At 42.9% G+C, this 14,954-nt stretch overlaps 1 protein-coding gene across 2 annotated transcripts; it reads right to left on the reverse strand.

Moving 5' to 3' along the window:
* Positions 1 to 7,325: 7,325 nt before the first annotated feature.
* Positions 7,326 to 14,359, reverse strand: alkbh3 (alkB homolog 3, alpha-ketoglutarate dependent dioxygenase). Of its 2 annotated transcripts, none has more exons than XM_037452310.2 (10): positions 14,258 to 14,359; positions 13,571 to 13,709; positions 13,367 to 13,476; positions 13,233 to 13,267; positions 13,038 to 13,085; positions 12,566 to 12,669; positions 11,357 to 11,445; positions 10,993 to 11,202; positions 10,778 to 10,876; positions 7,326 to 8,298 (listed from the first exon to the last, which is right to left on the reverse strand). In XM_037452310.2, exons 2-10 carry the CDS (start codon positions 13,644 to 13,646, stop codon positions 8,173 to 8,175), a joined length of 897 nt encoding a protein of 298 aa, XP_037308207.1. In that variant the 5' UTR covers positions 13,647 to 13,709; positions 14,258 to 14,359; the 3' UTR covers positions 7,326 to 8,172. The 2 variants fall into 2 exon arrangements, with proteins under 2 accessions (XP_037308207.1, XP_037308206.1); XM_037452309.2 differs by having other exon boundaries at positions 7,337 to 8,298; positions 13,367 to 13,479.
* Between the last annotated feature and the right edge of the window lie 595 nt (positions 14,360 to 14,954).

Genomic DNA, 14,954 nt, shown 5'->3' on the forward strand with positions numbered 1-14,954 from the left:
TTCTAACGATGTCCTGGCAGCCGAAGCGGCTCGTTGCAACGAGACATTTGGCATCCGTCGTCGCATTCACGGACGACCACAAAGCACCTCGCGCCTCACGGCTGTGGAAATGAGGGCTGTGAACACATCGTGACTGCTTTGCAGTGATACTTTCTCACACTTAAGTCCTAATGAATACATTAAATATAACATCTGTGACCATTTTCAGTGGACATCCCAATGCGTCTTTCAATGACACATCACGTCACTTTGTAATGAATCAATCCACCAAACACTAAACCAGTTGAAGACCACATTTCATGAAGAAAAGGTGCTTCCTTACTGTCACACACACACTATTCTTTAGAATCAGAAAAGGCTATTGTTCCCCATTAAGTGAATGGAAAGCACAGTTACTGAGTGCAGGAAAAGGTAAATAACCTAAAGAAAGTTTTGGATCATAAAAAATCAGACATCAATTATGTTTTTATGATTATTTACTATAAAAGCAACTTTTTAGAAGGCTGTAGTTCTCTGAAATCCATACGGTAAACATGTAATTCCCTTTTTAAATCTGTGCAGATGAGACACAGAGACTTTTGCACGGGATGCTCTGTGTTTTACGTCGGTAGACAAGAGCACCGGCGACTCGTCCGCAGCCTCAGCATCATCCACGGCAACGCCGTCCTAGCCGTCGCCGCGGGGATGACGGCGCGTAGATCTGTTGGCTCGCTTACACTCACGCTGCAGCTGTTTGGTGCTCTAAGGGATGACCTCACAGGCTTTTCTGCGCCCCTTTTGCCGGGTTTTGAGGAGTGACGCGGTGGCCCTGAAAAAGGCTCCTGCGCTTTCATCATGCATTCCTTAGATGACACCTCAGGAGGGTAAGTCATCCCGTTTCCTCTCTCCGATGCACACACACACACACACACACACACACACACACAACGCACACACACACACATTCAGCGGGGTTGTAAGTGAACTTGCAAATATCTCCTTGCTCTATTCTGAGTAGATATAAGGTCACTCATGATCATGCCAGCAGCTGTTAGGCAACTGACATCACATGACATTTGGGATACCCATATGTGTGTGTGTATGTGTGTGTGTGTGTATGTGCGGGAGGGGAGGGGGGGGGGGTAGGGGAGTAAAAACATGAACATAAATGGTAACATGCTTGATTTTTTAATTTCGCGTACTTCTTTTTTACATGCTTGTGGGGGAAAGTGTTCTGAGCAGGAACGGTGTGGGTGCGGGTGTGTGTGTGTGGGGGTGTGTGTGTGAGAGTGTGTGTGTGTGTCTCTGGGGAAGCCTTGTTTTCCAAAAAGAGCCTGCCAAGGCTGCATGGTTTGCACACAAGGACATAATTTGGCAAAAACAACATCACACTTGTCTTTCAATCCCAGCTGTTAAAAGCTTCACTTTAAATAAATTAATTCTAAATAATAGCCCCTGTTAGAATATTATCTCGTTAGCAGCAGGCAGCCTTTAACATGAAAGCACTTGTGTTTTCATCTTGTATGTTTCAAATGATTCGGTTGTCATTATTTTGTGAGGAGATGCCGGTTAAATCCCTGTTTGCAGTAACTTCAGCCGCCAGACGGTTTGTTACAGAAGAATCTTTCTCATCTTGCACATTTTGTAAAGTGCAGGCGTTTAAAAGAAAAAAAAACCCTGGCAGGTAGTCGGATCAAAAGTCAAAAGTCAAGTCAAAAGACCGAAAAAAAGCCTTCAGGACCATCCTTTGCTCTTCTTTTATGGATGTGGCTGTTAACTGTTACCGTCTATTTATTCTAACGTTACCTTGTTCATATTTTTTAAGGTTTTTAACCTCTTGTAGCTTGTTGGTTTGTGTTGTTACTGCACATTTAGTTTGGTCGTGACATTAGAACATCCAGCAGCAAAAGGGAACTGTATCTGAGGAACAGCCATAGCGCAGCTGCAGGATGCATGCTCCAGATGTGCAGAAGCACAAAACTTTTTTAATATTGAACAAGTCTGTGACATCAACGAAGAGTGAAGTAGACAGGAAGAACTGTTCTAGAGGTACGCGAAGAACAAATACAGATAACTTCACAACTATAAAGCAATGAGTGTAACAGCTGTGATTCATCATCTGAGCAAGTGTGATGGAAACAAACATCCTCATTATGGGAACCACAAAAAACTGCGCCACTGTGTTATTTAAAACATAGGAGGTACAAAATAGATACCTTCTTTGCTTGCGATAGTTTTCACACATGTTTCCTAATGAATTAGATTTGAATAACTTTTTACAAGTTCCTTTTAAAAGGAGCTTAGTTCAGTTTGGCTCAATAGAGCCGGTATCAGTTACATAATATGTGCAATGTGGATGTCACGGTCCCGGTCGGACACAAGGGCGTATGGTGTCATCAACAAGCGCTCTCGCGTTTCACCAGGTTCCACTCGATCGGTGTGTAAGTGGTGGGGGGGGGGGGGCTCAATGAGAGGGATTAGTTTAGATGTTGAGATGTAGGCCGTGATAAGGATTTGGCAATGCCGTGTGTCTCAATATAGAACATATTTTTATGAATTTGATTTAATTAAAGGGGCGTTGCGCGCGTTACGTGTCACTCAGCGTGTGTTAATTAGTGTGCAGGCGACAGTATGTTGCTGAACCAAATAGATAAGACAAAAAACAGAACAGTGGCACATTTATTAAGGGACACTTATTGTCTTTTTGATTGATTGAAATAAGCCCTCGTAGACATTCGTGAACTGGTGGTACTTATGATCCCGGCGGGTAAAAGTGGGCTATTGCGATCAGCCTGTTTGACCTCAATACTGAACAAACGTTGTTCACTTAAACACAAAAAAAACATGGCAAATAGATTCCAAGTGGATAAAAACTGAAGGAGCCTTTTGAAATCAAACTGAGGCCACAGAGGAGGGTCGGGGTCACGGTGGCCTTATGCAACGCAACGATTAACCTCACTTGTGCAATCAAAATCCAACGCGACACGCTGTGCCGCACACTTCTGATCAAGGCACACACTCACATACGAAGTCAGAGCGCACAACACTTTTGCCTCAGTTACACACAGGGGAACACTGTGTATCGGTCGTCGTTCACCACCACTCAACTGGTCACGTGTAAACTCAGCCTGACCGTAGAGGTCGAAGTGGAGGTCAGGGTCTGTCTGTAAGTACACTGGTGACTGTGCACACAGTTAAAAAGCTTGTGTTACAAAGAAAATGAACATACTGAAAGACTTTATGACTACGGAGAGTCATTTCAATATGTTGTTTCAATTATTGTTTCATAAATGCAAAGTTTTTATTATGTGTAGTATTTATTAAGTTAAACAACATAAAGTTAAGGCCAGTGAGAAAACAAGAATGTAAATATTGACAGGAAACAAAGAGCTCCACTAAGTGTCTGAAGGAGAAGAGAAACCCAAGAAAGAAAGAAAGAGCGAGAGAGAACATGGAGGCAAATCCATCATGCCGGCCCACAGGGTCAGGAGGTGAGGTACACGCCACAGGCCACATTCCCAAACGGGCAAATCACCCAGTACCCATCGAGATGGGACGCCTCTGTTACCGTAGCAACCCAAATGTCAGGGGACAGCCGAGAGGAGGGGAATAACACAACAGCCCAGGTATGAGTTCCTTGAGGATTGACTGAGTAAATACTTTAAGGAAGCCTGAAATCCTCTCCAGCACCTGCAGGAACTCCCCCCCACCCCCCACCCCCCCTCTCTGGAGACTGAGTCAGTAAGAAACCAAAAGAAAAACACGGTTATTTATAAACCGAGACTTGGAGACTAGGAAGGATTCCCATGCGAGAATACTGAGTGTGTTTATGCAGCGGGACCACGTGCATGTACGCGGATGAATGACCACAACTAAGCAAAGCTATTTCTGCTCCATTGCTTTGTTTGTTGCTCCTAGAATGTCTCTCAGATCATGTTTACTACATTCAAGTCAATGCACAAGACCTTAAAACTAGACCGGCCCACTTATTCTGGAAAACTCTGTTTGAAACGTTTTAACTCGTCTTCCTGTGCATTTCTTGATAAAGAAGAGTTGTTACCACTGTGACTGAGATAGGAAGCTGCTGTTAACGCCCCCCCCCCCCTGCAGAGACCCTGTGGATACAGGATTGTCTCTGGAAAAACTCTCACTGCATGATAGTGGCGATAAAAACGTGTTGCTCTCAGCCAGTGAGGTGTGACCACATTGACCATGATGTGTTTGAAGTGTAATGTAGAAAAGCCTTCCTGAATGTACCAAACACACTTTAATGCAGGTTAAATAAAAGAACATCTTATTTTTGTGCAAATGAAGGGAGGAGGACTGTGACTGTGACTCCCGTCAGTCCGACAGCAAGCAACGGCAGCATCAGGGAAAGACTTCTGTTTATCTCTCTCACTCGGTTGCCATGGAGAGAGAGAGAAGCATCAGACTGCGACCCGACCAACAACACTACTTGACCAAGCCCGATAAAAGAGCAGAGAAGATTATGCAAGACGAGAATGAGAGGAGGAGAGGAAGAGGAGGAGGAGGAAGGAGGAGAGGAAGAGGAGGAGGAGGAAGAGACACGGTGAAGGAGAGGGATCTGAAGACAGGAATTGTGAGGGGGGGGAGGGGGGAGGAGGGAGGAGATGGGAGGGTGAAACGAATCGGTCAACTCGTTCTCAGACCAGCTTCCCAGAAAATCCCAGCATGACATCAGACACGACTATATTAAGCGCACACACACACACACACACACACACACTGCCATTTAACTTGTGATTGGTAAACATGACATGAGCCGGCTGCACCGTGCTACCAGCATTTATGAGCAGTTTCCCCATAATACAAACCCGCCATCGGACGTCACATAACCGACACCACAGGAGTTGCACATTTCTGTTTTATTATTGAGTTTCAAAAGTGGCACACAAAATATGAAAAAAAATGTGTTATGTGAGGTTGCAAATTAAGCCGTTCTGTAAATGAAGCTTCACATGGTGAGATCTTTGACAGATGTCATTGTAACACCGAAACATCGTTATCTCCTTCCCCTGCATTTAAAGCTATAACCATCAATGCGTTTAATGAGATTAAAGCCCTACATGTTGCTCAATATCTTTACCCTGGACAACAAATGATTTTTTTATATATATATATATATATATATATATATATTAGGGCCGGGACTCAATTATAATATTAATCTAATTAATTAGAGGCTTTGTAATTAATTAATCGAAATTAATTTGCTTTTTAATTGCATAAATATTTGACCTGAGAACAGTGAGAAGTAATTTTTTTCACATGGATTTTTATTTTTGTTCAACCAATTCCAGCAGACAAGTGTAGAAATAACATATTTAGAAATATAGTACTTTCAGAAATTCAGGTAGGTAGAATCTATGAGAATCTATGAGAATTGAGGTTGGATTCAAAAGCATCAACAGGTGTGTGGTGGAACAGTGCAGGGAGATAGCAAGAAGGCTGAAGTGTGGAGGATCCTCAGTTCAAACCTGCTCTCTCAGAAGGATGGTTTGGTTGCAGTCAGGGCTTCAAAATGTAAACTTTGAAACAGTTTTGAGGTTTAGTAAACAATCCCAAGGTCTAATAGGAAAAACGGACACAATGAGGCATGTGCTTGAATAGCACAAGGGAACAGCTGAAGGGCTGCATGCTCCAACCTGCTGTCTGAGGTTGTGGGTTCATGCCCCTTAATGCAGACATCACTTCTGCTTTGAAAGAGGTTTGAGTAGCAGTCTCAAGGTTAAATACGAGAAACAAAAATGTAATTTGTGCATGGTGAGGTAGTGCAGCACAAGAGCTGAGGAGCTACTGTCCTTACCCTGTAGGTTGTGGGTTTGAGCCATTGGCTTTACTTCAGGTTTGAGTAGCAATCTCAAGGTTAAATACAACAAACAAAGGGTTGGTTAGTGTGTGGTGAATTAGCACAGCGGAAGAGCTGCTGACATAAGCCCCTGCACTGCCTGCACCTGAAGGTTGTGGGTTCAAGTCCAGATGTGGAAATAGCATTTAAAACTGTTTTAAAGTTTAACTCACATGCTCAAGGTTAAATGGGAGAATCAAAGTTGCCAAAATGTGACCAGGACTGGTAGTGTAGGGGTGCAAGAAGGAGCCGAAAGCCTCTGTAAGCGCCGCCAGTGGGTTCAAATCCCGCTCCTGCCAAGTCTTGAGTGCACTACTGCGGAGGTAGTAGGGGGGGCATTGTCCCCACTGGTTGTTTCAGAGAAGTGAACCCTGGGGGTTATGCAGAAACACAAGGCGCGTTCACTTGAGTTATGATGGCATTGTCAAGAATGATGAAGAATCTTTTGGATGATGAATTGACTAAATTTGATGTTAATTGATTTTAGCACTTATTAGCCATGCTACGTAGCCTATAGGGTTCCACCTTTTTGACGGGAGAGAAGTGGTCACACTGACATGAAACTTATTACAGCCTCTGAGGGCATTTTTCAAGACAATCACATGTTTGTCTACTTCAGGGCATCCTGTGGACAACCTTAAACTGACAGTCTGGCACAGGGTGTAGATTTGTTTACCCTTTTTAGTGCATCCACCCTCCAATTCTCTGTTACATTCAAATTCAACTCACTTGTGCCTTTACCAATGCAGGGAGGATGAATAGCATGGTTGATCCTCCAAGATGCACCAATCCGTCTCTGGGGCAATATCCCATTATGATTTTTTATAAATGTCAGTTACCCAAAACTAAAAAAGGATTTAGGAAGAGCCACCATGACCCTTGAGGGTTGAACCCAGATAAGGTTTAAAGTACAGAAATTTGGGGCATTTGGCATTAGTGACAGGGACATGTAGGTTGCTCCATCTAAGATCATTCCAGTCATGTCATGGGAAAAAAATATTGTGAAAATAGTCAAAATATGTAGGGTCAAAAAAGAAAATATTTTTTTTAAATTACGAGAGTACGCGTGCGTCTGTGGTTATTTGAATTTAACGTGACGACAATTTTTTCCATTTTTTTTTTGCGCAACCGCTGAGCACGAAGGAGTGACGTCATAGAGGGGACGCGGTGACCTGTCCGTCAAAGAAGGAAACCTAGGTAACCACGCATATTATTTCCCCAGAAGGGACAGAGGGCTCTTTAAAGTTCACCCTGCACGCATTCCTAAAAAGTGAGTTGTGTCCTTCGCTCAGTGACACGATTGTAAAATCTCCACATGAAACCAGCTCGTCGCATCTTTTGGGTTCAGTTACAACAGCAGTTCGGAACCTTCCTGCGCCTCCTGTGTTTTGCCAACATTGAAGGTTGTTTCATGACAAACATCACACGCCTCGTGCTCTTTTCTCTGCCCCATAGAAAACAGTAATGCTGCTAAAATATGAAAGGGGTGGAATTCAATATAAACTTTAAAATATATATTTTATGCCGGATTGAAAAACATGTTTTACCTGGAAATTAGGACAAAATGGAAGTAGATTGCGAGATAATTTATTTCAAAACATCAATGAACATCTATCGCATCATTCTAGTGTCACAAAATCACAATGGAACATGAACAGTATAGAGTCCTCAATCCACACGATGCACTAATATCAGTTTGAACAGAATCATTGTGGAACTTAATGCAAGGTGGTATTTGCAGAAACTAAACCGCCACCGGCTTAAATCAACAGAAACCTCGTCATTTAGCATGCGGACACGATGCTACGTCTCCAGTCCTGTTTGTAGCGTACACACGGCCTTCTTTGGTTTGCATGGTATGATAATTAACAAAGGCCAAAGTCTAATGAAAGACTATCCAAAAAACAACTTGTATCTAACTATATCCACTTGTTTTGCTGGTGAAAGCACACATTGTGCTTCATGGTATACTGAAGGTTTTATAAAAGCTGAAGTAAGTCTTTAAAAGACTGATCTGAGTAATCGTTAACAGGATGAATAACCAATTCCAGTCCTGATGGAGCTGTAATTGGCTGATGAATGGCTGTTTCCCTTGTTCCGTCCCATTTCTATAGCAAACGGGTTTTCTCTCCAAAAAACTCCCCAAGATTCACAAGGTGCGTCAGCAGTGACTCCTTATGGTCAAAGGGACACTGTGTTTCATTAAGGCACTCATGACTTCTCTTTAAGTCAAAGCCAGACACACCAACCAAAGACTGTAACAAAAATAAATAAAATATAAATATGCAGAAATGCTGAAATGATATCAAGCCTTCAAAGCCTTCTTATGATTGGTTGGATGTGAATCGCAGCCTGGTACCCGGCCTGTGGCCTTCCGGCTCGGGGTGCATGGTTCTGAAGGTCAGGTTGATGCGTGGGCCTCGGTCGTGGTACTCTTTCGCCACTTGATGCTGGTGGAGACGGAGAGACGGATACAATTTACTATCGTACGATTATTTAAAGATTTATGCATGAAAAAAACCTGACGTGCCCCTTCCAGTGCTCCACATTTCCTCCTTTGAGAAAGACGCTACGGTCAAAGTTTCTAACACAACAAACACACTTTTCTTGCAGGAAAACTTCTTCTCCTTTCCAAAAACATCACTGAAACATTGTCCGTAATACCACAAACCGCTAAACATTTAATTAGTTATTTATGGACCTTTTACATTGGAGGATCAGAACAAAATAACCTTGTATCCTTTGGTTGGGGGGGGGGGTGGTCAGGACCGAGGTGACGGTGGAATAATTAATGGGTGGTGTGATCTTCTTTCTCTGGTAACATCTTTAAAGGAGAGATAAAACCTTTGTGGAGATACTCAGAGGTGTCGCCATAAAACACATGTGACCTTTTTCCTTCTTTCTTTTATGCAGCTCCACCGTCTCTGTAGATCTCCATCTTCCCTTTCACCCCCACCCTTTTAGTTTCTACTTACTTTTCAGCATGATTCCCTAAACGAAAATCTCTGTAGAGACAAAGCTTTAAAACTAGTTATTCTTTCCTTTAAGTAGAAGAAGATGACCGTTTTGGTAAATTAAGCTGTTGCATGAGTTAGTGCAAAATACTGTACACACACACACACACACACACACACACACCTGTCACCTGTCACCTGTCTGAGCCAGATAAGGTTATCAGCTCATGACTATTTACTGTAAATGTTCAGGGCTTAATGAGGTTATGGATTCATTCATGTCAAAGAGTTAGAGGTAGCTTAGAGTCAAGTTTTTTTAAAACTATTTCAGTACTGATTTAAAAAAAGGCAGGTACCAGAATGTAAAAACAAATGATCAGTTACTGTATTATTCACTGGAGTATTTCATCATTTTGATAGTGAGTATGTCATAATGTTAGATACCATTGCTACTACAGTGCAGTTCCAGATATATATATATATATATATATATATATATATATATATATATATATATACACTCACCGGCCACTTTATTAGGTACCCCATGCTAGTAACGGGTTGGACCCCCTTTTGCCTTCAGAACTGCCTCAATTCTTCGTGGCATAGATTCAACAAGGTGCTGGAAGCATTCCTCAGGGAGTTTGGTCCATATTGACATGATGGCATCACACAGTTGCCGCAGATTTGTCGGCTGCACATCCATGATGCGAATCTCCCGTTCCACCACATCCCAAAGATGCTCTATTGGATTGAGATCTGGTGATTGTGGAGGCCATTTGAGTACAGCGAACTCATTGTCATGTTCAAGAAACCAGTCTGAGATGATTCCAGCTTTATGACATGGCGCATTATCCTGCTGAAAGTAGCCATCAGAAGTTGGGTACATTGTGGTCATAAAGGGATGGACATGGTCAGCAACAATACTCAGGTAGGCTGTGGCGTTGCAACGATGCTCAATTGGTACCAAGGGGCCCAAAGAGTGCCAAGAAAATATTCCCCACACCATGACACCACCGCCACCAGCCTGAACCGTTGATACAAGGCAGGATGGATCCATGCTTTCATGTTGTAGACGCCAAATTCTGACCCTACCATCCGAATGTGGCAGCAGAAATCGAGACTCATCAGACCAGGCAACGTTTTTCCAATCTTCTATTGTCCAATTTCGATGAGCTTGTGCAAATTGTAGCCTCAGTTTCCTGTTCTTAGCTGAAAGGAGTGGCACCCGGTGTGGTCTTCTGCTGCTGTAGCCCATCTGCCTCAAAGTTCGACGTACTGTGCATTCAGAGATGCTCTAATGCCCACCTTGGTCGTAACGGGTGGTTATTTGAGTCACTGTTGCCCTTCTATCAGCTCGAACCAGTCTGGCCATTCTCCTCTGACCTCTGGCATCAACAAGGCATTTCCGCCCACAGAACTGCCGCTCACTGGATGTTTTTTCTTTTTCGGACCATTCTCTGTAAACCCTAGAGATGGTTGTGCGTGAAAATCCCAGTAGATTAGCAGTTTCTGAAATACTCAGACCAGCCCTTCTGGCACCAACAATCATGCCACGTTCAAAGTCACTCAAATCACCTTTCTTCCCCATACTGATGCTCGGTTTGAACTGCAGGAGATTGTCTTGACAATGTCTACATGCCTAAATGCACTGAGTTGCCGCCATGTGATTGGCTGCTTAGAAATTAAGTGTTAACGAGCAGTTGGACAGGTGTACCTAATAAAGTGGCCGGTGAGTGTATATATATGAGAGAGAGAGAAAACAAGATAAACCAGATCACATGCGAGTTTTGTTTAGCTATAAAAGAAAGAGGTGAACTCGAGTAGTAACTGCAAAATAAAACGCACTGAACATTTAAGCTTTACATTTCTGCCTGATTCTGATCCGTCTACCATGTTTGTCTCGTGTGTTGTTTGTAACCGGAACCCGTCACCTCGCCTGCATGGGCCCTTGCATGTGATTGGTTCAGCTCACCTGCCAGTCGTCCTGCACGGCTCCGTCCATCACCAAAAGGGTGCCGTGACCGAGAGGAACCCGAATCTGCTCCACATAAGTGTAGTCGCCATTCTCCTCCTAAAAAAAGTACACACACACACACACACAGACAGAATGACAACACAAAACAAATTCACCACAACTCTTCTAATAATTGAACACAACAACGGACAGAAGCTCGACCCCCGTCTCACCGGGGGGGGCTGCTTCCGGACGCCGAACACCCTGGTGTCGCCCAGGCTGAGGGAGGCGATGGTGGGCCGGCGGCCGAGGGAGGCCTCGTCGTCGCTGTGCCAGCCGATGCTGTCGTGGCCGTCGCGGTACAGGTTGCACAGCAGCGAGTTGAAGCCGCAGCCGCTCGCCTGCTCCACCGCCCCGCGCAGCGCCGACAGCGCCGGATGCCACTGGGAAGAAAAACCGTAAATGCATCTGACAAACTAAAACATTTTAAAGAGAAATGATTAAAAGAAATCAGACAACGGCACAAAAAGTGGGGATAAAACTAAATATCCCAAACGTTGTTCTGGGTGGCTTGGAGGTTTAATGAGTTCATTCAACCTGTGTGTTTGCAGCCAGGGTGGAGCGCGCGTACGTGTACGGCAGCTCTCCGAACCAGCAGGTCAGCCTGGGCTCCTCGTACGCAGCACCTGGAACCACAGGAGACAAATGGCGGTCAGGATATTCAACAGCCTCCATCTGCAACCCGGTCTTATAGAACTCCACAAGCGATGATTCCATAAATCCCTCTTTTATACAATCTGAGTATTGAGAGATTTAAAATATTGGTGGGGGAATAATATATACAATAGACAGCATGAAAACTTGCTTTGCAAATATGTATCCTTCCTATTTGTATTATTCCAAATCCAATGAGGTTGAGTGAGATTTCATTCTATGATGATATTGATTGATGAATAGAACAAGCGCCCACAACATGTTTTCTCCTTCATAGCAGCTGTGGACCCATTTCATATTATTCAAGGCAAGATCTCTTCCAGGAACAAACTCGGTGCCCTTAAAACATTCTGCCCTCTGCAACGAGAACACGGTGGAACCAAACAATCACCCATAAATATGTGGTCATTTATCAACTTTCAAAAGCCTTACTCTTACCATGAAAATATGGTATCAGGGGTAAAAGGTTAACAAAACTTCAACCTCATGGACAGAATCTGATCAAATTTGTGGACGATGAGGATAAATAGGAGAAAGGGGATTGAGCCCAAAAACATCACGTGGACTCTGTTAACCAAGTCTCAGGGGTGATGTATTGAGATGACACAATTTCGTGATCTGTTTGGAAACCCCCCCCCCGGGCCACTTGTTGTCTTTATCGTGCAGTTTGTCCACACCGGAGCGATGGCGGAGTAACACGCAAGATGGACGAGAGCCAGCTGAGCTGAGGCTGACTCTGAGGCAAAGTCTGGCTGCAGCTCAGCAGCCTGACGAGAGGCTGCTGAGGCACAATGAGAGCTATTCTTTCATTTAGGTAGAAGATGGTGACTGTTTTGGAAAATGAAGCCATTGCACGGCTGACGCACGTCCAGGAGACAGAGCTGCAGTTTGAAATACAAAAATACAGATGCGCACTGAAATAAAAGTCTATTCATATCACTGTTGATTTTGAGGATTTGTAGCCTTAAATGGACATTTATTTTTTTATGTACCATAAACATTTCTTAAACATTAGCAAAACAATCAAACTAGAAACCTGTTCAGCCTCCAGCTTACATCATGGGCTCTACATTTCAAGCACCTGGTACCCACCTTGTCTGTAGTTGGTCTTCTGGGACCAGGGAAGCTCAGCTAACAGCTTACTGAACATCCAGTCAGCCTCTTCTGGGGGCAGAAACCCGGGAAGCAATCGTAGTCTGCGCAGATGGAAAGATAAAAACAGCATGAACTTCTCCCAAAAGAATGTTAAAAAGCATAGTGAACCAGAGAGACGTCGTTACATTGTAGTCTGAAAAGCTCATTTGCCATTATTGTTAAGACAAAAGACCAACTAAAGAGGGATATGCATGTTCTAGTGAAACAAAGTGTTAGGTAGTCACAGCAGTATTTGAGTGCGATATAATCTGTTGCCTGTGGGATGACTGCCATCTGCTGGACTTAAAATGCATGCAAAGATGTGTTATTGCGATCAAACACACTGGTTTGGTCACTATTTATTTTCCACTTTTGGTCACTGATATTAATGTTTTTTGTTTTTCATATAAAAAGATGAATTTGCTGTCACCTGGACACTCCCGATGGTCCATGGCTGATCTCGTGAATACCTGCCTGTCTGTGGGAGAACAAAATAATGCATATCAGCCAACATGTGCTTATTATGCAAAGGAATAATAAAGCCAATATGTCACATGACAACATATTAAACTGATTAGATTTCTGCTTTAAGTTTGATCAGTGAGGATACAAACGTGCCACTTACTCTATCACTTTCACCGCTGGAACATCTCTAACTCGCTGCAATGAACACAATACAGAAAAGCACATCCTTATAAAACATTCTAATTGTAAAAGCTCAAAATATCCCAACATTAAAAAGGGACTTTCACTGTCTACCTTGGTGGGCTGATGGAACTCAAACGTCTTTGGGGTCTTCTGTGGCCCACTTCCCCATGAATTAGGGTCTGGGTTAACTTGTCCGGTTTGTTGGTTGTTTGAGACTGAACCTGCTAAAAAATGAATAAACAAGTGACTAATCCAGCGTCCTTTGTCATATAATGTGGAGCAATGCAGGGGTGCAAAGTGTGAGCGTTAGATCACCTGTGGGTCGCGGTGGTTTGGGCAGTGGTTTGGCCCAGGAGCCCTGGACTCTGGCCCGCTGACGCTTATCCGACATCACGTTACATTTGCGGGGTCGCCAACGAAGGAGAATACGCCCACGTCAACATGGAGACACACCCTGCACAAAACAAAACAAATACAGACACGTGATCGCTGGATTTGACCTAAAGATACAGCGAATCTCTACAAAACCGAGAACCTAATATTTCAACGTCAACCTGACTCAGAGCCGCAGATGTAAAAACACCTTTTGAAAAGAACTTAGACGGTCTACATCTCACTAAAAAACATACACTACATACACATCTTAAATACATTCGCAGTGATTTCCTTAACATGGGTGTTGTTGTGCAACAAGATACAAAGACAAATTCCTGTGTGTGAAAACGTTACAACAAAAGCTAGCTCTGATATGCAATGTGAGGTCTAACTTGCTGATTTATTCATCACGCTTAAATCAATTAATGCTTAACGATTAATCGGGTCATGTCGGTCGAGGAGGGTTTCAGCTAGCTGTTGGTTAGCTAGCTAGTGACTCTGAAACGCGGCAAAGCAGGGGTAGCTAGCCATGCTAAGCTAGCTACACCCACGTAAACGGTTTGTTTGAAGTCCTAATTTAAATGAATATAGTTTACTAAAGCTGAGCAAAGTCTTTAAAATACTCACCGAAACGCAACGAGAGCTAGAAGAGAAAAGAGACTATGCTCAGTAAACGTGAAGACGTCTGACAGCCATGACGAATGTGTTACAGGAAAATAAATCCGACCAGAAACCCAGACCAGTAGATCGGTTCCTTCTTGTCCCTTTTTAATAGTTATACAATACAGATCTAGTATAAAAATGAAAATTATTCAGTATTATATTTTTCATTTTCCAAACACACTTCAAAGACAAAATAATTGTTCAATTTACATTTAATAAATATAAAAAGCATTATTAAAATGTACGACGTGGTAGGGTGAGAACTATGACAAAAACGGCATCATAGAGCAATTTGTTTTTTAAATCTATAAATGTCATTGTAGTACATTTGAAAAAAAATAGGAATTGTTTTATTCACAATTGTGATTTGAGGACATCACAAAATGAATCATTCAAACTGAACCCTATTTTTAGAATCCATTCCTTGTCTCTGTCGCTATAATCTCAGGCCAAAGGGTTTCAGCTTTGGAATTTATCCAATAGTCTGATAAACAGTATTTTAGAACACTTTGAAATAAATATTATACAATTCATTGAGTTTTAAAACGCAGGGCTTTTAACTACACTAGCATTGCAATTCCTACGTATACTACTATCTAAGCTTCACGTGAAATACGAGTATTTCACGTGAAGCTTAGATTTCATTATCGAGCTGTTGAGG

Source organism: Pungitius pungitius, chromosome 6 (genome assembly GCF_949316345.1).
Source record: "Pungitius pungitius chromosome 6, fPunPun2.1, whole genome shotgun sequence".
NCBI classification, from domain to species: domain Eukaryota; kingdom Metazoa; phylum Chordata; class Actinopteri; order Perciformes; family Gasterosteidae; genus Pungitius; species Pungitius pungitius.

Coding starts and splice junctions, on each gene's coding strand:
- alkbh3 (XM_037452309.2), bottom strand. CDS start 13,646: ATGTCGGATAAGCGTCAGCGGGCCAGAGTCCAGGGCTCCTGGGCCAAA. Junction 11,446..12,565: donor GAAGACCAACTACAGACAAG/GTGGGTACCAGG, acceptor CTGTGGTTCCAG/GTGCTGCGTACGAGGAGCCC. Junction 8,299..10,777: donor CCGTGCAGGACGACTGGCAG/GTGAGCTGAACC, acceptor CGTCTCCACCAG/CATCAAGTGGCGAAAGAGTA.